The sequence below is a fragment of the Parus major genome, chromosome 28 (genome assembly GCF_001522545.3).
Source record: "Parus major isolate Abel chromosome 28, Parus_major1.1, whole genome shotgun sequence".
In the NCBI taxonomy this organism is placed as follows: Eukaryota; Metazoa; Chordata; class Aves; order Passeriformes; family Paridae; genus Parus; species Parus major.
In genome coordinates, this window is record NC_031797.1 from 4,368,573 (window position 1) to 4,388,764 (window position 20,192).

General features: G+C 56.6%; 2 protein-coding genes across 4 annotated transcripts in view; one reads left to right on the forward strand and one right to left on the reverse strand.

Annotated features, from left to right (window-relative positions):
- CHAF1A (chromatin assembly factor 1 subunit A) overlaps positions 1-13,018 on the forward strand; it is a 14,261-nt gene extending 1,243 nt beyond the window's left edge. The window contains exons 4-16 of one of the 2 annotated variants that reach the window (XM_019009116.1): positions 1-582; positions 2,295-2,351; positions 4,112-4,353; positions 4,803-4,863; positions 5,810-5,878; positions 6,226-6,449; positions 6,584-6,752; positions 6,930-7,010; positions 7,087-7,176; positions 7,382-7,643; positions 8,247-8,710; positions 11,248-11,335; positions 12,536-13,018. The exon at positions 1-582 is cut by the window's left edge and continues 1 nt beyond it. In XM_019009116.1, coding sequence (XP_018864661.1) covers positions 1-582; positions 2,295-2,351; positions 4,112-4,353; positions 4,803-4,863; positions 5,810-5,878; positions 6,226-6,449; positions 6,584-6,752; positions 6,930-7,010; positions 7,087-7,176; positions 7,382-7,643; positions 8,247-8,710; positions 11,248-11,335; positions 12,536-12,615 — 2,469 coding nt within the window. In that variant the 3' untranslated portion in view covers positions 12,616-13,018. The remainder of the gene's footprint in view (positions 583-2,294; positions 2,352-4,111; positions 4,354-4,802; positions 4,864-5,809; positions 5,879-6,225; positions 6,450-6,583; positions 6,753-6,929; positions 7,011-7,086; positions 7,177-7,381; positions 7,644-8,246; positions 8,711-11,247; positions 11,336-12,535) is intronic. The other variant, XM_015651603.1, reaches the window with a different exon arrangement.
- Positions 13,019-14,218: 1,200 nt separating this feature from the next.
- Positions 14,219-18,182, reverse strand: UBXN6 (UBX domain protein 6). Of its 2 annotated transcripts, XM_015651657.3 has the most exons (11): positions 18,003-18,182; positions 17,720-17,877; positions 17,414-17,475; positions 17,178-17,300; positions 16,865-16,962; positions 16,442-16,517; positions 16,272-16,356; positions 15,830-16,049; positions 15,624-15,754; positions 14,864-15,009; positions 14,219-14,367 (listed from the first exon to the last, which is right to left on the reverse strand). In XM_015651657.3, exons 1-11 carry the CDS (start codon positions 18,083-18,085, stop codon positions 14,242-14,244), a joined length of 1,308 nt encoding a protein of 435 aa, XP_015507143.1. In that variant the 5' UTR covers positions 18,086-18,182; the 3' UTR covers positions 14,219-14,241. The 2 variants fall into 2 exon arrangements, with proteins under 2 accessions (XP_015507143.1, XP_033376029.1); XM_033520138.1 differs by lacking the exon at positions 14,219-14,367 and having other exon boundaries at positions 14,891-15,364.
- Between the last annotated feature and the right edge of the window lie 2,010 nt (positions 18,183-20,192).

A 20,192-nucleotide genomic window follows, 5' to 3' on the forward strand; every position in this document is an offset into this window, starting at 1 on the left:
GTTCCTGACCTCTCCAAGGGCCATTTTATCCAGAAAAACCCAGGAGGTGACACGAGTGACCCTGGGGACGTTCCTGACCTCTCCAAGGGCTCTGGCCACGGACTCGAGGGGGATGAGGATTCCAGAGCTGCCGTAACCAGCGGCACCACGATAGGAAAAGAGCTGAACCAGCTGAGCTGCCTGAATTCCTCACAGAGCAGCCCAGCAGGTGACTCCACGGAGACTGAGGGGCCCTGTGCAGCCGCAGCCAAGGCAGAGCAGGATCCAGGAGCTGGGATCCAGCCACACTCCAGGGCGGTGGCAGGCAGGAAGGGGACCCAGGGCGAACTGAAGGATGTGCTCTTTGAGGGGAAGGTGCCCGTGGTGCTGCTGGAGGACATCATGAGCCTGAAATCCCCCCAGGTGGTGTCTCTGGACAGCAGCGGCACAGGCTCGGAGAACGAGGCCCTGGAGTCGTCCCACGAGGGACACTCGGGACTGAGCCACTCCTCGCTGAGCTCCGGGAGCTCGCCCGACGTGCAGCTCGTGGCAGAGGCCAAGAGGAGCTCGAGTCCTTTGGCTGCCTCCACGCCTGCCAGGAAGGTTGGTCTGCTCTGCTCTGGGGTGGAAGCTGCTGTGCTGCAGTGTTTGGGTTCCTGGGATCGTGGGGAACACGATGAGTGGGGCAACGAGGAGTGTAGGGAAGGTGGTGGTGATTAATTACTGAGTTCTTGCCCTTTGGAATCTTTTAAGTCCTACAGCTAAAGGATTTGATCTTCCCTGGTTCTGGCTGCTGCTGTGTTTGCAGTTCTTCAATGAAATGCCCACTTGGGACTTGGTGTTTTGCAGCATCCAAGAGCAGTCTATGCTCCAGTTGCTGTTTCCCAAGCTCAGTTCATCCTCCTGGAAGCTGCTGTGGTTCCTGTTTCCCCAGTACCGCCAGTGCAGACGCTTTTCCAGCTCTCAGTTCCTGCAGCTGCCGTGGAAAAGCTCTGGCACAGGTTTCCCAGAGGAGCTGGGGCTGCTTTGGAGGTGCCCAAGGCCAGGCTGGTGGGGGTTGGAGCAGCCTGGGACGGTGGAACGTGGCACTGGAGGGGCTTTAAGGTCCCTCCCAACCCCAAGCATTCTGGGATTCTGTGAAAAAGCTCTCAGTGAGGGGCTTTTTGGTCACCTGAGTTTCAGTTTAGCAGCTCTGCTCCAGCAGGACACCCCCAAACACCCTGATTTTTGGGGCAGTTTTGACAGGGAAGCTTCCAAGGGCAGCAGCACCTGCTCAGGTGGCTGGAGCACCACGGGCATGGTTCTCCCAGTCCTTTTGTTGTGTTTATCAAGTCAAATGATCAATTCCTCCTCTGAAAACTCCCAGTCTTCCACCTCTAAGATAAACAGACACACTCAAGCAGGCATGAAGCATTTGCAGCGTAGCAGAACAACAGAAAGCACTCCTGGTGTAATGCAGTATTGCCAGTGGGGCTGGATTTGTGTGTGTGCTGCTCCCCAAAACGAGGGGCTGCACCCCAAGCTGTGCAGCTGCGAGTCCTGGCAGGTTTGTTTTCCTGGGAGGAAACAGCTCTGAGGAGCTGAAGCTTCCACTTGGCAGAACTCCTGTTTTATATCAGATAAATATAGCAAATAAAGCAGTTGGGCTGTGTTAGCCCGTTAATCACAGTTTAAATGTGATGCTGTGAATGGCAGGAGGAGGAGGAGGGGGGGATCCAGTAAATCAAGTCACAGTGTGCTGAAAGATTGATAAATTAGGCCTTTAACCAGTCTATCAACAATAATCTTAAGCATAAAACCCCTTTTTCTTCTCGCCATAAATAAAAGCTAAATGGGAAGTGTGCCCTGGTTTGGAATTTAGGGTCAGTGGGCTGTTACTGGTGGGAGATCAAGTGGACTGTGATGGCAAGAAGAAACAGTGTTAAAATGTGGAAAACAGTCCTTGCACTCACGAAATTCCAGCTAAATGTCACAGCAAGACAGGTGGATGCCAAAAAAGCCCCAAAGAAACCCAAACTGACTTTGGTTGAGAGCAGCTCCCCATGGTGCTGTGCAGGTGACATTTCCAGAACGTTCCTGTGGGGCTGAGGGCACCAGAGGGGTCTGTTGATGCAGGCAGGGTGAGGTGAGGGTTTCTGGGATGGATCCAGGCTGGGGTGGGAGGGGGGAGATGGGACATGCCCGAGCTGTGTCCTCATCCCCTGCTCTGGGGGGGTTTGGAGTGGCTGGGTGTGATCTGCAGGAACAGCCTGCTGTGGCTCAGGCTGGAGAGGGAGGAGCAGGATCTCCTCTAAAACTTGATTTTCTAATTGCAGGTACCTCAGAAATTCCACAGAAGTTCAGCAGAGAAGGAGAAGCTGAGATTGCAAAGAGTAAGGCATTTCCCTGACACCTCCCCTGAGCAGCCTTTTGTCTCAGCCCAGCTGGAACACCTCTCTTGCCGTTTTTCCTCACCCTGAGGAGTGTGGAAGAACCTTTAATGCAGGCAGTCAAGGTGCTTGGCTCTTTCCAAAGCTCCTGAGCAGAGCTGTGGCTGCATTTGGGGCTCTTGGGGAAGAGATTGGAAACGTTTAAGCCCCAAATTGCAGGTTCTGTTTTTATTAATACACCAGGAGAGTGTGTATTAATAAATACACTTTTATTTAAGAGTGGGGGAAACGAGTCTGAGGCTTCCCAGAGAATGTCACCACTGGATGCCACCACTGGGAATGCTCAAGCTCCAGGTTCTGTGTGCTTGGCTGCAGCTCCTTACTCTGCCCCCTGATTCTGCTGCCAGCCATGGAACGCTGGATGTAGAGGAGGCTGAAGGATCTCTGGGGTTTCCAGCAGTGAAATGGACTTTTTTGGGGTTGTTTTTCCTGCACCTGGGAAGGTTTGTGCTCAGGAGCTGTGCGTCTCTCAGTGGCTTGTTTATAAACTCGTGTGTTTTATGTAAGTTGTAGCTGTAAAGCTTCTTGCTTTTTCCCAGTGCCCCATATAGAATCCCAATCTGTTGTTTTCTTCCCTTCTATAGCTCTGTTAAAAATAGCGGGGATGTGAGGGAGAGAGGAGAATGGAAGCTAAAAATGATGCTGAGAGTGAACTAGAGCCACCAGTGAGCTGTCAGCTTCACACCAGCACCCAGCACATTCCATGACTCAGGCTGACAGTGTTGTTTCCTTGCCATTGGCACCACTTGGCTGTTGGTGGCTTTCTGCAGTTATTTGTGTTGTGACACTGCTCAGGGAGCCTTGATGTTGACAAGGAGAGATGTGAAATCAATAAAAGAAAACTGAAAATACCCAGGGAGGAGTTGGAGTGTCTGGGCACAGGCAGATCCTCCTTTCCTGGTGACATCAGCAGCGCCTGCAGCACAGAAAAATCTCTTTTTTCTTTAATTTGACCTTTTCCTCCTGTGTGTCAGCAGAGCCACGGTGGGAATTGCAGTTGTTTTGGGAGGAAACACCACAAAAGGCAACACTTGGGATAAATCTTCCCCCCACTGTTCCCAGAGCACCCCCTGAACGAGCTGAGGGCACTGGTGGTGTCTGGAGAGGAGGGATGAGGAGTCTGGAGACTCCGGTTATTCCCAGGGCTCATGGAATGTCCCAGCTTGGGAGGGACCCCCAGGGATCATCCAGCTCTGGTTTCTGTGACAGGGGGTTTATGATGTCACATCAGCTCCACTGTAGCCCTGTGGTGACACCACAGCATGAAAGCTTAGCTCAGGAGGAAATATTTTGGAAAGAATCTGAAATCTCCTATTAAATAAGGGAATAATTACGATTTTTTAATTCCCATCTAATTTTCCATAATGCTACAGTGGCAATGAAGATGACTCAATACAAAGCTTTCTTTGTTGCTTGGAGAAATGGAAACACCTTTTTTTTTTTTTTTTTTTTTTGCAAAAGGGAAAAGAATAATTAAAGCTTTCTGGGAGGCAGCACGAGGCAGCTCAGCTGGCACCAGGGAGCCGTGGATGTGCTCCCAGCTGCTTTCCCGGGCAGGATGAGGGGTCCCTCCCGTTGCAGGATGTTTTGTGGTGCTGCAGGTCGGGCTGTGGGTGGGTCCAGGCTCCTCCTGCAGAGGTGGAATGCTGATTTTGGTGGCACAAAGGCGCAGTTCCCGTTTGAGTGTCCCGTTTGTGCCCCAGGACCAGGAGCGCGCAGACAAGCTCCAGAAGCTGCAGGCAGAGAGGGAGGAGAAGGGGAGGCTGAAGGAAGAGGCAAAAGCTGCGAAAGAACGAGCCAAGGAGGAGGCAAAGAAGAGGAAAGAGGAAGAGAAGGAGTTGAAAGAGAGAGAAAGGAGGGAAAAGAAAGAAAAGGAAGAGAAGGAGAAAGCTGAGAAGCTGCGAGTGAAGGAGGAGAAGCGCAAGGAGAGGCAGGAGGCCTTGGAGTGAGTGCCTGGGCTCCTGGGGACCCTGTGCTCTTCCCATCCCCACCTCTCCCTGTCCCTGAGGCTGCCCTGCTCCAGCAGCACGGGCCTGGGCTCAGGGCTGGCTCTGGAATGCTCCAGGGGCTCTGTGTCCCTGTCCAGCAGTGCCTCTGCTGTCCTGCTGCCCCTCCTGGCAGGCTCTGGGCCTCTTTGTTGCAGTCACCCGTGACCTGGTAATTGAAATTTCCCTGTCTGGAGGGGAACTCGAGGCAGCCTGTTAACTTTGTGGCTAAAATGGGTCAATATTTGCTCTAGAGCAAATGAACAAAGCCTGCTCTACACTTAACCAGGGTGGTTCTTGGCTGGGCTGGCAGATGATCCTCGTGGTGGGGTCTGGGGCTTCCCAGCTCTTCCTCAGTGCAAATAAACCCTTCCTGGAGGTGACAATTCACATGAACTTTGTTTTCAAGGGCAAAACTTGAGGAGAAGAGAAAGAAAGAAGAGGAGAAACGGTTAAAGGAGGAAGAAAAGGTAAAAAAGGCTTTCCCTGGCTTGTCTCTGAATTCTTTCTGGGGTGAGATGGGGGTGCCAGCTGGGACGGGGCAGACCCCTTTTGGGACGGGGCAGACCCCTTTTGGGACGGGGCAGACCCCTTTTGGGACGGGGCAGACCCCTTTTGGGACGGGGCAGACCCCTTTTGGGGTGGGGCAGACCCCTTTTGGGGTGGGGCAGACCCCTTTGGGAGGCAGCAGACCCCTTTGGGATCCCCTTTGGGGTGGAGCAGACCCCTTTGGGGTGGAGCAGACCCCTTTGGGATGGGGCAGACCCCTTTTGGGGTGGGGCAGACCCCTTTGGGGTGGAGCAGACCCCCTTTGGGGTGGAGCAGACCCCCTTTGGGGTGGGGCAGACCCCCTTTGGGATGGGGCAGACCCCTTTTGGGATGGGGCAGACCCCTTTTGGGGTGGGGCAGACCCCTTTTGGGATTCAGCAGACCCCTTTTGGGATTCAGCAGACCCCTTTTGGGATTCAGCAGACCCCTTTTGGGATTCAGCAGACCCCCTTTGGGGTGGGGCAGACCCCCTTTGGGGTGGAGCAGACCCCTTTTGGGATTCAGCAGACCCCTTTTGGGATTCAGCAGACCCCTTTGGGGTGGAGCAGACCCCTTTGGGAGGCAGCCCCGTGACCTGCTGGCGCTGCTGCTCCGGATTTTTACCTGTTGCTTTCACTCCTGCTGGTTCCTTTGCTTTTACCCTCTCCAACGACTTCTGTGTGTGCTTCTGAATGCCCACAAGTGAACCCTGCCCTGGCAGCGGCTCTGGAGCCCTGCTTGTGTCAGGGGGCACAAGGAGTGCTCCTGTTGAGTCACAGCAGCTGGTGACTGCCTGAACTTTGCTTTGAAGCTGAGTCATGCATGAGCTCACCTTGGATTCCAGAGCTTTCTTCTGTCTCTGTGTTGACATTTGGGTTCTCATTTCAGCGCATCAATGCACAGAAAGCAGAGATCACCAGGTTCTTCCAGAAACCAAAGACTCCACAAGCCCCCAAGGTGAGGGATTGCTGTTCCTAACAAATGCCCTCATTTCCTCCTCAGCTGCCCCTTAGGTGGTCAAAACATTGTTCTTTCTTAATTTCCTGCTCTCAAAAGCGTAAAGGATTGTAAGAAAAAGGCCAGAGCAGAGACTGCAGGACACATTTGTGGTTGGTTTAGCGAATCTCAGCTCTGTCTTCTGCATTGCCTGGAAGATCTGCTGCAGTCTTGGACAGGAAGGGCTTAACCTAAATCTTCAGTTAACCCAAATCCCAGACCACACCTCAGCAGCAGGTGTTTCTGGCATTGTGGGTGCTGCAGCTCCTCGGTGTCCAAGCCCTGACATCGCTCACTTGATGTTTCAGACCCTTGCTGGCTCCTGTGGGAAGTTTGCTCCTTTTGAAATTAAGGAGAACATGGTCTTAGCCCCGCTCAGCCGCGTTTCCCTGGATCCAGACTACCTGGAACAGCTGGATAAGCTCCTGCATGCCCAGAACGGCGACGGTTCCTTCTTGAGGGATCTAAAATGTCGTAAACCACGAAAATCTGGGCCCACTTTGGTCAGTGACAGCAATGACAGTGTGAACAGGTCAGTCTGCACTTGGGGGCTTGGCTTCTGTGTGTAAAACAAACTGAGGAGGGTTTGAGGGGGTGATGGACACTGGAGAGGAGGGAAGGCTGGAGCTGTTCTCCAGGGCCTGAGCCACCTTCTCTGTGCTGCAGTGACGTGGTGGTGGTGGAGAGCTGCCAGGCAGACGCTGTTCCTGAGAGGGAGAAGTTTGGCAGGATGAAGCTCCTGCAGTTCAGTGAGAATCACCGCCCTGCCTACTGGGGCACCTGGAACAAGAGAACCGCCCTGATCCGTGCCAGGAATCCATGGTCCAAGGACACCGTAAGCACCTGCTGTGTTCTGTCCCCCTCTTTGTGCCCTGGCAGAGAATGTGCCTGGCCAAGTCCTCTGCCTGCCTGGGCTTGCTGAGGCACTTTGTTCCCTCAGCTCTGAGACCCCGGGCTGGGCTGGGGCTGTGCTCTCCAGTGAGGGACAGACGGTTCTTGGCATCTCTTGCAGAAACTGCTGGACTATGAAGTAGACAGTGATGAAGAGTGGGAAGAGGAGGAGCCAGGGGAAAGTCTCTCCCATAGTGAAGAGGTGAGGATCCTGCATGCTGAAACCATCAGGAACCGTTTGCAGTCAGCAGTGTAACCTGTAATCCATTTGTGTGCAGGATGATGAGGAGGAGGGAGAGGATGAAGACGAGGACGATGGGTTTTTTGTACCCCATGGGTACCTATCTGAAGATGAAGGTGTGACAGAGGTGAGGGTGTCCCTGAGTTCCAGTCAAGTGTGGAATGTCAATATTGGCAGGGGAGGGGAGCACACAGGGCTGGGCCCCCTCAGGCCTGCACGCTTCAGGAGCCCTGTGTGGCTCGGGGAACAGCAGGAAAAGCTGGGTTTAAAAAGCTCTTTTGTGTTTTTAACTGGCGTGGGTGCAATGAGTCCTTTGTCCCCTGTGGCTGCAGGAGTGTGACCCTGAGAACCAGAAGGTTCGTCAGAAACTGAAAGCCAAGGAGTGGGATGAGCTGATAGCCAAGGGGAAGAGGCTCCACGTCCTGCAGCCCGTGAAGATCGGCTGCGTCTGGGAAAGGGCAGCAGAGGACAGCAGCACCAACACGGACCTGAAGGTGCTCCAACAGTTCACAGCCTGTGTCCTGGAGCCACCTGGGCCAGAGGAAGAGCAGCAGACACAGAAATGCAGCAAGAAAAGGGCAAAAGATCAGCAAAGTAAGAGCTGAAGGGCTGAAGAGTACTTGCAGAGTGTTGTACTCTGCTTTGCAGGGAGTAGGGGGATTACTGAGTGCTGAATTCACAATGTTTCTGACAAGTCTGGAATCCCAGGAATCTCTCAGAGCTCTTGGAAAGGAGTTTTCTGGCAGTGCCTCTCCAGAAAGTCTTGCTCTGGGCAATCTAGGAAATAAAACCAACCAGACTTGAGCAGGCTCTGATTTAGGATGGGCTGGAGCCTGTTTATTGTCTGGGGGAGAGGGTTTGGTTTCTGTGCTGGGTTCCTGTCCTGGGCTTTTGCTGCTCACAAGGACGTGAATAACTCACATGAAGGCCAAACAGGGGGTGAGGGTTTCACTCCAGGGTGTTGTTATTATGGAGAGTGAGTTTTGTGCATCAAATTCAGCTGCTGTTACAATCCTGGAATCCCAGAGTGCTTTGGGCTGGGAGGGACCTTAAAGCCCATCCAGTTTTGGCCATGGGCAGGGACCCCTTCACTTGCTCCAGTCCCGCTGCAGCCTGGCCTTGGAGCCTTCCAGGGACGGGGCAGCCCCAGCTCTGAAATCACCCCTGCTGTTTTCCCCTTTAACCCTTTCCCCGCAGTCCTCGGCCAGCTCCTGCCGCTGCTGCACGGGAACGTGCACGGGAGCAAGGTGATCATCCAGGAGTTCCAGGAGTGCTGCCGCCAGGGACGCTTCAGCGACGGGGCCGAGGCCGGCGACGGGAGCCCCCCGCCGGGGCAGCCCCCGGCCGGGGAGGACGGCGGGGTCCCCTCCAAGGCCAGGCTGAAGAGGATCATCTCGGAGAACTCCGTGTACGAGAAGAGGCCCGAGTTCAGGATGTGCTGGTACGTGCACGCCGAGGTGCTGCGCAGCTTTGGGCACGAGCGGCTCCCGGTGCCGTGCCGCTGGAGCTACGTCACGCAGGTGCCCTGCGCGGGCAGGGACGACGGCAGCGCCGTGCCCGCCGCGCCCGCCCCGCAGCACACGCCCCCCGCAGCCAAGAGGAAGGCCATGGCCAGCATGTCCATCACCAAGTTCATGAAGAGACCCCGGGATGCTGAGCAGGTGAGCTCCTGGTGTGCTGAGTGTGCCCCGTGGCTTGGGCTGGTGGCACCCTGGGCTGGTGGCACCCTGGGCTGGTGGCACCCTGGGCTGGTGGCGCCCTGGGCTGGTGGCACCCTGGGCTGGTGGCACATGTGCTGTGGCCTGGTAGCCACAGGCCCGGCCTGCAACACCACCAGCCCCTTTTTTATGGGGAAAGAAGTGAAATGATGGGACTAAAGAGATGGGTTTCTTTTGTGTGCCTGCAGCTTGGACTCTCTGTTCCATTTGAAACGTTGCTCTCCTGCTGCTCTTCCATTCTCTGCTATTTGGCAGTGATTGCATCCAAGCTGTGAATAGTTTGAGAGGCTGCTTGGCCTTGGTTTTACAGCTGTGTGTAATTTGTGTGCAGGTTTTATGTGTGCCTGTGGCTGCCAGATGTACAGCCCGAGCTGATGACTTAGAGCAGTTGCATGTGAACGGATTAAATGTGGTTCCCAAGTGCTGCAGCTCAGCCCAGAGCAGTCTGTAAAGGCTCCAGCTCATCCTGACACACATAAAGCTGAGTTTCCAGAGCTGCTTTAAAAATACAGTAATTCATAGGGACGAAATGAGATGGAATTGCAGTGGTTGCTGCTTGGGAGCTGTGTTGTGGTTTTCCTGTTGTTGCTTCTGCTTTTCAGGGCAACCACAGGTAGTGCTGGAGCCTAATCATGAGTGAAAAATGGGATCATGGAATTGCAGAACGGGCAGGGACACCTCCCACTGTCCCAGGCTGCCCCAGCCCGGCCCTGGACACTGCCAGGGATGTGGGAGTGCTGCTCTGGGAATTCCAGCCCAGCCCCTCACCTCCCTCACAGGGAGGAGTTCCTCCCCATATCCCATCCAGCCCTGCCCTGGGAGCATTCCCTGGTCCCCAGTCTCTCTCTGTGTCTCCTCTTGGCCCCTTCAGGCACCCACAAAGCTCGGGGTGCTCACTTGAGGCTTTAGGGGCTGGAGCTTGGGGTTATCAGGGTTTGAAATCCCTGCCAGTGGATTTATTCCTCCTTCCCTGAGCACCAGGTTCAGAAAGAGCCCCAGAATGGTTTGGGTTGGGAGGGACCTCAAAGCTCATCTCGTTCCACCCCCTCCCACAGACCACAGATGAGGCTTTTGATGCTTTTTATGCTTTGCCTTCCCAATTTATTCTTGGCTTTTTTGGCTTTTCTACTGAAAAAGCTCAGCATTCAGGTATTGATAGAGATCAGAGACTTGTGAGAAGCTGTTCAGCCCCCAAACTCCATCTGCTTGGGTTTTTTCTTGTACACTAAATAAAGGCAGAGATAAAAGTCTCTGCTTGGCACCCACTGGAAATTCAGCTTATAAGGGAGCAGAAATAGCAAAACAAAGACTTTTAGGAGAATTACATCAGCAGCCTGAATGCTTCAAAGCCTGTCAGAGCTGTGCTGGGGAGGTGCAGCTCCGAGCAGAGGTTCATTCCTGCTGGCTCAGGTGCTGAGCTCGCAGCCAGGCCAGGCTGGAGCGTGGGGAGTGGGCACAGCTGCCACGTTCCCACTTGTGTTTCTTGGGGCTCGTGTGAGTAAAGGTGCTCTTACATAAGCTGTGGAGAGAAAAACGTGGTGCTCAAGTGGGCAGCACCTGCCCACGTGTGGGAGGGATTTCATCTGAGAACTGGGGCTTTATTGGGAGATGGAAATTGAAAATCTCTTGGCTTGGAACAGTTTTTAGGAGATGGGGACTGGGATTTTCATTCCAGGTCCTGCTGAAGGGGAAACAAACAACTCAACAGACCCTCACAGCTGGGCAACCTCAGGTTGTGTCACAAATTGTGTTGTGTGCTCTCAGTTCAAAACAGGGAATTTGGGCTTTTCCCATGGCAGGAAACCTGAACTGCCACCAGTCCCTGAGTAAAAACTGATGGGCAAAGAGGAGGAGGAGACAGGAGAGAACAAGGCCCAGACTTGACAGACAACAGTAATTCTCCATCCTGAGGAGGGAGAGAGCGTCCAGGGGGGTCAGAGGAGGCTCAGGGGGGATTTGGGGCTGTGCAGAACTCCCTGGCAGGAGGGGACAGCTGGGAGGGGACACCAGGACGAGAGGGAACAGCTGGGAGGGGACACCAGGATGAGAGGGAACAGCCTGACACTGCACCAGAGCAGGTTTGGTTGGACACTGAGGGAACATTTCTTCACCCAAAGGACGGCCCAGGGCAGGGTGGAGTCCCCTCCCTGCAGGGATGTGGCACTTGGGGACACGGGCAGTGCTGGGCTGGGCACTGCTGGGGGCTCACTGAGCTTTATGAGCCTGTGATCCTGTGAAATTAATTAACAGAGAGGGGAGAGAGTTCCTTCCACAACTGCAGCGAGTCAGATTTCCCTGAAGCCGCACGGTGTGGAACAGGGAGGGATCCTGGAGCAGCAGCTCGGCCTCTCCCTCCACCTGTGCACTGCAGATGTGGCACGAGCCAGGGGCTCCTGGGGCTGGGGGTCACAGCTTTCCCTGCCCCAGACGTGCCCAAACTGCCCAGCAGACTCTGAGCTGCTGCTGTTGTGTCCCTGCAGGCTGCGGAGATGGACGGCTTTCAGGCAGACACGGAGGAGGATGAGGAAGATGACGACTGCATGATTGTGGATGTACAGCCAGCAAAAGGTGGGAAGTGGGCGCCAGGCTCTCTGCAGACACTGCCCCAAGGAGCAGCAACTGCGTGGGCTGGGCCTGGGGCTTTCTGCCCCTCTCTCACCATTCCTTCAGCTTTTCTTTCTACAGATACTTTATTCTAGAAACTCCTGCTTTTTAGGCTTTTTTAAAGATGCTGCTTTGCTATTTCTGGGCTCCTCTGAGCTGCTCCTGCCCTCTCTGCCCTCCCATTGCCTCAGTGGCACCCAGCTCGTGGCTGCCAGCGTTCCCTGCCCGTTTCTGGCAGCACAAGTGAGCTGCACCGGTGAATTACTGTAAATATCTCTGCTCTCTGGGGCGTGCAGAGCCCTTCAGGGCTGCCAGCTCTGCCTTTTCACCCCTCTGGTGCCTCCTGGGAGCTGCAGATTGTGTGAAGGGGATAACCTGAGGAGCAGCCTGGCTGCTGCTGTGCTCCAGAGTCTGAGTTTGTGTCCCAGTTATCCCCTGGAAACGGCTTCAAAGCCCCTGTGCTGCGGGGACCGGGATGTGGAGCAGCTCCTTTCATCTCCCACAGCTTCTGGACGTGCTTCCCCAGATCAATGAGCTGCCTGCAGGCACGTGCTGCGCTTCCCAAAGCTCTGGGCTCTTTCTTCCTGCTCACAATGCAGCTCTGAGCAAAGTGGGTTTGTGCTGGGCAGCTCCTCTGGCAGATAAGGGCTCCAGCACAGAAATTCTGTAGTGTTTGACCCGTTCCAGGCATTATCTGGGCTCTCCTTCCTCTCTGAGCTCCTCTCACCTCCCAGAGCAGACAGTGGCACTGCTTGACATGAAGCCTGGCTTTAATCTTAAGCTGCTTTTGCTGATTACCAGGCTGTGAGCTGAAACCTCGCCTCAGGTTTGTCACCTCTTGTTCTGAGGGTGCCACCGAGCAGCTTCCCTCCCTCAGGCTCTGCTGACACACACACAGCTCCGTTTGTTTGGCTCTGCCTGACTCCAGAGCACTGAAAAGATTATGAAAATCCTTTTTATGGTTGAAAAGTGATTATTTTTTTTATTCTGGATTGGTGATATTAAATACGAAGCCAGTATTAAAACCAGTTTTTAAATAGTGTTGAAAAGGAGACTCACAACAGATGCAGGAAGCTAACACAGATAAAACATAAAGCAGTCAAATTCTACTGGATTAATGAGGATATTTATAAAAACAAACCCAACACATTCTCTCCTTTGCAGGTTCTACAGCTGCAGAATCCAGTGGCACCAGAGCTGCTGAGCAGGACAGCAGCGTGGTCAGCCCACCTAATACAATTTGAGACTTAAATGCCTACTAACTCCTCTGTATGTATGTAGAATGAGCTAGAAGATTTTAAACATTGTGTATCTTTGACCAAGATACTTGAAAGTATTCCACATTTCTTGTAAAGAGAAGACAGCACTTTGTTCTGCTTCAGACCAGATGGAAGCTTGAATTTTTAGTTTTAGCTTTTTAGCTTTTTTTTTTTTTAAATACTGCATATTAATCTGTCCTTAATAAAGCATTATTGAAATTTTGATACTTCTTTGTAATGGAAGGTATCTAAGTTATCTCTAAAAGTAGCTGAGGGATTTTGGAATAAGCTTATTGTGATGCCACTGGGGAATGACTGTTCATAATGTTGTACAGCGTGGCCTTGGGTATAAATGATGTACAATTATATATGAATTTATGCTCTTGTACCATCCTGTTTGTGGTCTTACTTGCTCCAGAGAACAGCAGCAGGGTTTACCTTTGGAAAATGTAAATGTTTCTCTGATTTTGGGGCAGGCCAGGGCTGGGTTCTGTGTCCTGGCCCCAGCAGAGCCGGGCTCTGTCCCACAGGAAAAGTTGGGTTGAGGTTTTAAAGGACTGGGCTGGCATCAGCCTTGGTGCTGCACAGAGAAACTTGCTGGGGCTTTCAGCTTTGTGTGACTGCAGAGTTATGAATTATTTCTTTAAAAGATTGTCTGTTATCAGCACCAGGTGATAATCAGTCTCTGCTCCCAGTCACACCAGTGCCAGCCCCAGCACAGACTGGTTTGGCATCTCAAACCTACAACATCAACACAACCCAAACAGCTGGGCTCAGAGCTGAGTCCTTGAATAAATCCAATTCCATTTGATCACACTGAGTTTTCTCCCAAGAGCTGCTCTCCAGCAGAGTCACAGTGCACACAGGAGGGGAAGCTGAGTTCTGAATCAGCCCCAGAGCCGGGCTCAGGCTGGGTCTGCAGCCCCACAGCCCCAATCCCTGCTCCAGGTTCCTGCTCCGGGTTCCCTGCTCCAGCTCCCTGCTCCTGCTCCAGGTTCCCTGCTCCAGGTTCCTGCTCCGGGTTCCCTGCTCCAGCTCCCTCCTCCAGCTCCCTCCTCCAGCTCCCTGCTCCTGCTCCAGATCTCTGCTCCTGATCCCTGCTCCAGCTCCAGATCTCTGCTCCAGGTTCCCTGCTCCAGGTTCCCTGCTCCTGATCCCTGCTCCAGCTCCCTCCTCCTGCTCCCAGCTCCAGGTTCCCTGCTCCAGCTCCAGTTCCCTGCTCCAGGTTCCCTGCTCCAGCTCCCTGTTCCAGTTCCCAGCTCCAGGTTCCCTGCTCCAGGTTCCCTGCTCCAGCTCCCTGTTCCAGCTCCCTGTTCCAGTTCCCTGTTCCAGCTCCTGCTCCAGCTCCCTGCTCCAGCAGCTCCTCGCCTGCTCCAGCTCCCTGCTCCAGCAGCTCCTCGGGATCACCTCTGCAGCCCCTTCCCCGCTCTGGTGCCCGCAGCCCCCGGGAGCAGCCGGGACCCCCTCGGCTCTGTGGCTGCCGCGGGGACAGCGAGCTCCAGCCCCTCCGCAGAGCCAAACCAAATCCAGCTCCGAGCTCGGGGAGCTCCAGCAGTCCTGGGAAAGGAGGGACGAGTAAAGGCAGCAGCACGGGAGGCAGGGCCCTTTATTTCAGGAGAGGCTCTGGGCCCGGGCCAGCAGCTCGGGCCTGAGGGGGCTGCGCTGCTCCTCCGCCGCCGCCTCCACATCAGCCATGACCGCGGCGTCCCACGCCAGGCTCAGCAGGGCCGAGGGCACCTGGCAGGACAGGCAGGTTACTGACCACAGCCAGGAATCCTAAACCCGTCCAGTCCCACCCCTGCCCGGGGCAGGGACTCCTCCCGCTGCCCCAGGTCGCCGCATCCCGGCCTTGGGCAGTGCCAGGGCTGGGGCAGCCACGGCTGCTCTGTTGCCCTTGGCCTGGGTGTGTTCAGAGCTGCAGCTGCTCCAGCTGCAAGGAACAAGGTTGGATTCTGCAAGCAGCTCCTTCAGGGGATGCCAATTGGGGTTTTCTCTTCGTGCCCTCCCTCCCCATCGCTGCCTCCCCTCCTCCCCAGCCCCTGGCAGCTGCTCTGCTCCAGGAGGGAGAGCCCTGTGCTCCCTCCACACCTCGAGGCCCCCAGGCAGTGACTGTGCTCAAAACGAGGGGCCAGAGCACAACCTGGGGCTCTGAAAGGACACAAACTCCTCCCCCAGCTCTGAGCAGCACAAGTCTCTGACAGCCTCAAGATGCTCTGGGATTTCTTTCACTCACCAACCCACATTCATTGAAGGCCAAGTTCTCGTCAGTCAGTTTGAGACCTCCGGGTCCCAGCAGCTCAAAGGGCAGCCAGTCATCTCTGAGCGCTTCCCTCACAAAGTCATAGAGCACAGATACTGATTCTCGGGCATAAAAAGTCCCTGCCATGAGAAAACAAGGTGAGAGAGTCTGGCATTTACCAAAATCTAACCTTTTGTGGTCGGTTCCATGGGGCTTCACCTACTGATGCTGACTCGATCAACGACTTCCCTGACACACAGCCAGCCTGATTTAACTGAAAACTATAAAAGCAGAATCCCCAAAGAAAAATAGTCAATTGTTGGGAGCCCCTGCCAGCCTGTAACAAAGAGCTGGGAAAGCCTGAAATGATTTCCAGAGTTCCAGTGGAAAATCTGAAGAGGATTTATGCTGTTGTACAGTCTGACATCACACGGGCAGCCTCACGCTGGCTGCTGTCACACACCGATCTAATGAGTCCAGCTTGTTTCCAGAGGCCTGGGAAGAGCAGACTTTAATTAATGATGCCTTGAGACTCTTCCCTCTCTGTCCAATCCTGCCTCAAAATCCCAGCCCTGAGCAGGGGGAGGGTTTGGAGATGGGAAGAGTTCACGGAGAAACGTTACCCCACCGTGGTTTTGGGGTGATTTATTCCACCAGCTGAACCCAGCACCTCCTGTCACCCAGTTCCTCACATCACACCTGCCCCCCGCAGCTTCTGGAGGTGCCCCAAGGCAAGGTGAGGGGTCTGTTTTACCTTGGAGGATGTATCCATCGGGAAAGCGCACCCGCAGCAGGGTGTAGTTGTACCTCCTCATCTCCCTCTGCTCCTCCTTCTCGCGCATGGCCCTGGTCCTCAGCATCGCCGCCTTCTCCACCGCCTCCGTCCTAAGGGGAGACTCCCCTGTAGGCCCCAGGACAGCCACCAGCTCCTGGCCGGTGTCCCCTGGCCCCGCCGCTCACCGGAGCCGCTGCTCCCTGCGGAGCTCCTCCGCACTGAGGTTGAAGAAGTCGTGGGGCAGCTCGAAGCGCGCGGCCGCGGCCGACGGCTGGAACACCGTGAGCTGCCGGTGCAGCTGCGCCCGCACGGGCTCCGAGCTCAGCAGCTGCTCCTTGCGGTCCTTCAGCTCCTCCAGCCTGCTCAGAACCTCCTCCTTCAGCACGTAGAACTCCTCCGTGGCCTCTGCAACCGCAAGGATGGGCCGTGAGGCTCTCGGTCTGCGGGGCAGTGACACAGGGACGAGCATCTCTGGGAAAGGGTCAGGTCTGGACAAGGAATGTGCTCCTGGTTTTGTTCCAGCCTTGGAGTAACGAGCTCTGTGGAGCTGTCAGCAACCAGAGCAGCTCCCCAGCATCCCAGCACCTCCCAAAGCCCTGACTCCACATCACCACCAGCAGCTCTTGCCTTGTCCTGGAACAGGCAGTGTTTTTGTCTCAAACCCGACAGCCTGGAAAAATTTGTGCGTCCCTTCCAAGCAGCTTATCCTTTCCTGGAAGAAAAGGACAGAATTTAGATGGAGTTTGCTCCAAGCAAGGGCTTTCCAAGGCTGAGCAGCTGCAGGAGTCTGAGCTCACCTGGAACACCTTGTTCTGCAGTTTGATTTTCCGGTATTTCTCCTCCTCTGGATGGAGATAGATGTTATCCAGGTACCTGCAGGAAGAGGAACGCACTGCCTGGGTCGAAGCAGGACACTCCAAGGTCAGAGAGAAAACAGACACCTCACAGTATTTCAACAGACACCTCACAGTATTTCTCACAGAGTAAAAGACATGAGAAACCCGGGTAAATAAAATATATCCATGCTTTGTGGTCAAACCAAACACCCAGCAGCTCCCAAAACTCAACAAATGGGATCAACATCCTCCAGGACGCTGACATGGGGCCAACTGACAAATTGGGTGGTTCAAGGGTTCAGTTTTCTTCCAAAAAAAAAAAAAGACTTTGGCAGAAGCAGAGCAAGAAAACCCACCAGGGAAGGGATGAGCGGTCACACTCACTTGGCCATGGTCTCCACGCACAGCCGCACCTTCTCCCGGTCCCGGTTGAAGGTGTGGATCTCCATGATGGAAGCAGCCACCGGGTCCACAGAGAAATACTGGGGAGAGGGAGAGAAGCTCAGGGAGGAGCTGGCCCCAGCTCAGCTCAGTTGTTCCCCATTTGCTGGGCTGGAGATGATTTAACAGGTAACGTGAAATTCTCCTGGCGGAGATTTTGCAGGAAGGAGTGGAGGGGTGGCGAGGTCACTGCTGGACCCATGGCACAAAAGGAGTTTGAAGAGGGAAAGGAAGGAGTTTGAAGGGAAGCACTCACTGCCTGGATGGCTTCTCGGAGCTGCTTTTCCTTTTGGTCTTTCCTCACAACTGCACCGCTCAAGGGGCAGATGAAATAAACCCCTGATACAGAGGGAGCAGCTGCCCCTTCCTCCTCCTGCTCCTGGAGGAGATAAAAGCAGGCACCAAACTGAGCACAGGGAGGTTTTGGGAGGGTTATGTTTATAAACAGCCTGGTAGATCCCCTCAGGACAGGGAGAGCAGCATCTCCCTCACCTTCTCCTCCGCCGAGAGCTCCTTCTCTCCGGCAGCTGCCTCGGCCATCAGCTCCTTCCTCACTACAACACACAAACCCCGCTTGGAGTGGAGGCTCAGCGCATTCCAGAGGCTTTTGGACAGCTCAGCGCTGCCCTGAGAAGCAAACACCTGCCCAGGTGTGGTGTCCCAGCCCAGGGCTGCCCATGACCCCATTTCCACGACAGCTGCCCCAAAACAGCCTCGAGAGCCGCAGCCGGGCGCTTTTCCAGCCGGGCCCGCTGTCCCCGGGCTCCGGTGGCCCCGGCTGCCCCGTCCCGCTCCTACCGTGGCTCCTGATGGTCTCCTGCGAGCCGGACGGTGCCTTGGCCTTGGGCTTCAGCTCCAGCCGGGCCAGCGCCGCGGCCGCCGCCCTCTGCGCCTCATCGGTCGGGGCCTGCCGGGGCTTCGGGGCCACCTCGGCTTTCGGCTTCTCCTTGGGGGCCCTGCGGCGGAGGACACGGGCTCGGGCTCCGCTCAGCCGCCGGTAACACCCCCGTGTCCCCCGCGGTGCCCCGGGGAACTGGCGTTACCGGCGGTGGCGTTACCGGAGAGTCCCCCCCGCCCGTACCGGGACGGCTCCGAGAGCTTCTGCCCGGGCCCCGCCGTCTTGAACTTCAGGTCGGCCTTGATCTCCTGGAAGAACTTGCGCATGGCGGTGCCGGGCCGGGAGCGGGCCTGGACGGGAGCACCGGGACGGGAGCACCGGGCCGGGAGCGGGCCTGGACGGGAGCACCGGGATAGGGGCACCGGGATGGGGGCACCGGGACGGGAGCACCGGGATGGGAGCACCGGGATGGGAGCACCGGGATGGGAGCGGGGCCGCCGCGCCCCCCCCGCGCTTCCGGCCCGCCCGCGCCGTCACCGGAACGGGGCGGGACCGGCCCCGCTCGGGCGGCGGGGATGGGGGCGAGGAACACCGGGACCACCGGGGGCTGGCGGCACCGCAGACCCCAGACCGGTACCCGTGGACCCCAGACCGGCACTCACGGACCCCAGACCGGCACTCACGGACCCCTGACCGGCACTCACGGACCCCTGACCGGCACTCACGGACCCCAGACCGGCACTCACGGACCCCAAACCGGCACTCACGGACCCCTGACCGGCACTCACGGACCCCAGACCGGCACTCACGGACCGCCACAGAGCCCAGGTTGCATCCACGGACCCCCGGCGGCACCCCCGGAGCCTCACGGACCCCAGAGCACCCCAAACCTGCACCCGGAGCCCGCTCGGAGCAGCCTCGGCTCCCGGTGCCCCGGGGCAGCCCCGGTGTGAGCCAAGCGGGCTGAAAGGAGCCCTGGGCAGCTCCGGAGCGAACCTGGCGTGGAGCTGGGACACAGCCGGGGCTGGACAAGGAGCGTGGTGTCCGAGCCATCCCCGGGACACCGGCCGAGCGCTCCGAACCGCGGGACGGACACGGCGAGCGCAGCCCCCGCGGCTGCTGCGGGGTCACGGTCACGTTCCCCCGGCACCGCTCCTGCTCCCCGTCCCCAGGGGACACGCGGGGAAGGGGCTGCGACTCTCGGGAGCGGGCGGAGCCCACCCCGAGCGGGGGCTGCGCCTTCACCTGTGCAGCCGCACCTGGCGCTGCCCCTCCGGTGGCACCCGGTGGCACCGAGAACCGGGAGCGCCTGGAGCAAGGCTGGACACACAGCGGCATCGCCAGCGGGAATCACGGACTGAGACACCGTGCCCTCCAGCGCCCTGGCACAGGACAGGCTGAGGACCATGTACAGAGCCCTGGAGCTGCTGGGATGTGGCAGAGCTGGGATACGGCACGGGAAGGATGTGGCACAGCCTGGGATACGGCAAAGCCTGGGATATGGCAAAGCCAGAGCATGGCACAGAGTGGATATGGCACAGACTGGATATGGCACAGACTGGATATGGCCACAGTGGATATGGCAAAGCCAGAGCATGGCACACAGTGGATATGGCACACAGTGGATATGGCACAGACTGGATATGGCACACAGTGGATATGGCACGGTCAGGATGAAGCATGGCTGGGATATGACAAGGCCAGGATTTGGCACAGCAGGGACGTGGCACAGCCTGGCAGGAGTGTGTCACACTCACAGTGTGACAGGGACACAACACCCCCGTGCACCCCGACACGAATTCCCTGCAGCGGGATTTCCCCTCCTCACACACCTCCCCACAAAGCCCTGGCAGTAATTTCTCCCCAGACCGTGTGTTGAGGTTTGGGTTTTGCTCCCGCCCGGCCCGGTGCGGGCAGGGACCGCCTCCCTTTCCATGATCTTGCAGAGACACAGTTTGGGTTAGAGCGGGGTCCCAGCTCAGCCCATCCCAGCCCAGCCCAGCCCAGCCCAGCCCGGCTCAGCCCAGCCCGGCTCAGCCCATCCCATCCCAGCCCAGCTCAGCCCGGCTCAGCCCAAGCTCGGAGCCCGTGGCTCGGATTGCCCAGTGACCCTCCCGGTGCCCTGTCCTGGGGCACGGACATGAGCACCCACCGCCCTGCCCAGCCCAGGAGGAGTTTGGGGTCCCGGGATGGCCCCGGGGAATTCAGGAATTCAGCCGGGAGCCGCATCCCCAGCCTGGGGGGGCTGAGCTGGGGACAGTGATGGGGCAGGATTTGTGTCACCATTGCCCTGACCCTCTCCCCACAGCCCTGTCACTCTCACACGGTCCTCTCCTCCGCTCATCTCCCTGTCCCTGTCCCCCCTCAGCTCCCTGTCCCTGTCCCTCCTCAGCTCCCTGTCCCTGTCCCTGTCCCCCCTCAGCTCCCTGTCCC

Bases quoted from the DNA above. Each gene is read 5' to 3' on its own strand.
- UBXN6 (XM_015651657.3), bottom strand. From the start codon at position 18,085: ATGCGCAAGTTCTTCCAGGAGATCAAGGCCGACCTGAAGTTCAAGACG. The intron at 16,357-16,441 runs GTGAGCTCAGAC...CTTTTCTTCCAG, and splicing joins TGCAGAACAAGGTGTTCCAG to GAAAGGATAAGCTGCTTGGA. The intron at 15,755-15,829 runs GTGAGCGGCGGG...GTCTCCCCTTAG, and splicing joins CGCAGGGAGCAGCGGCTCCG to GACGGAGGCGGTGGAGAAGG.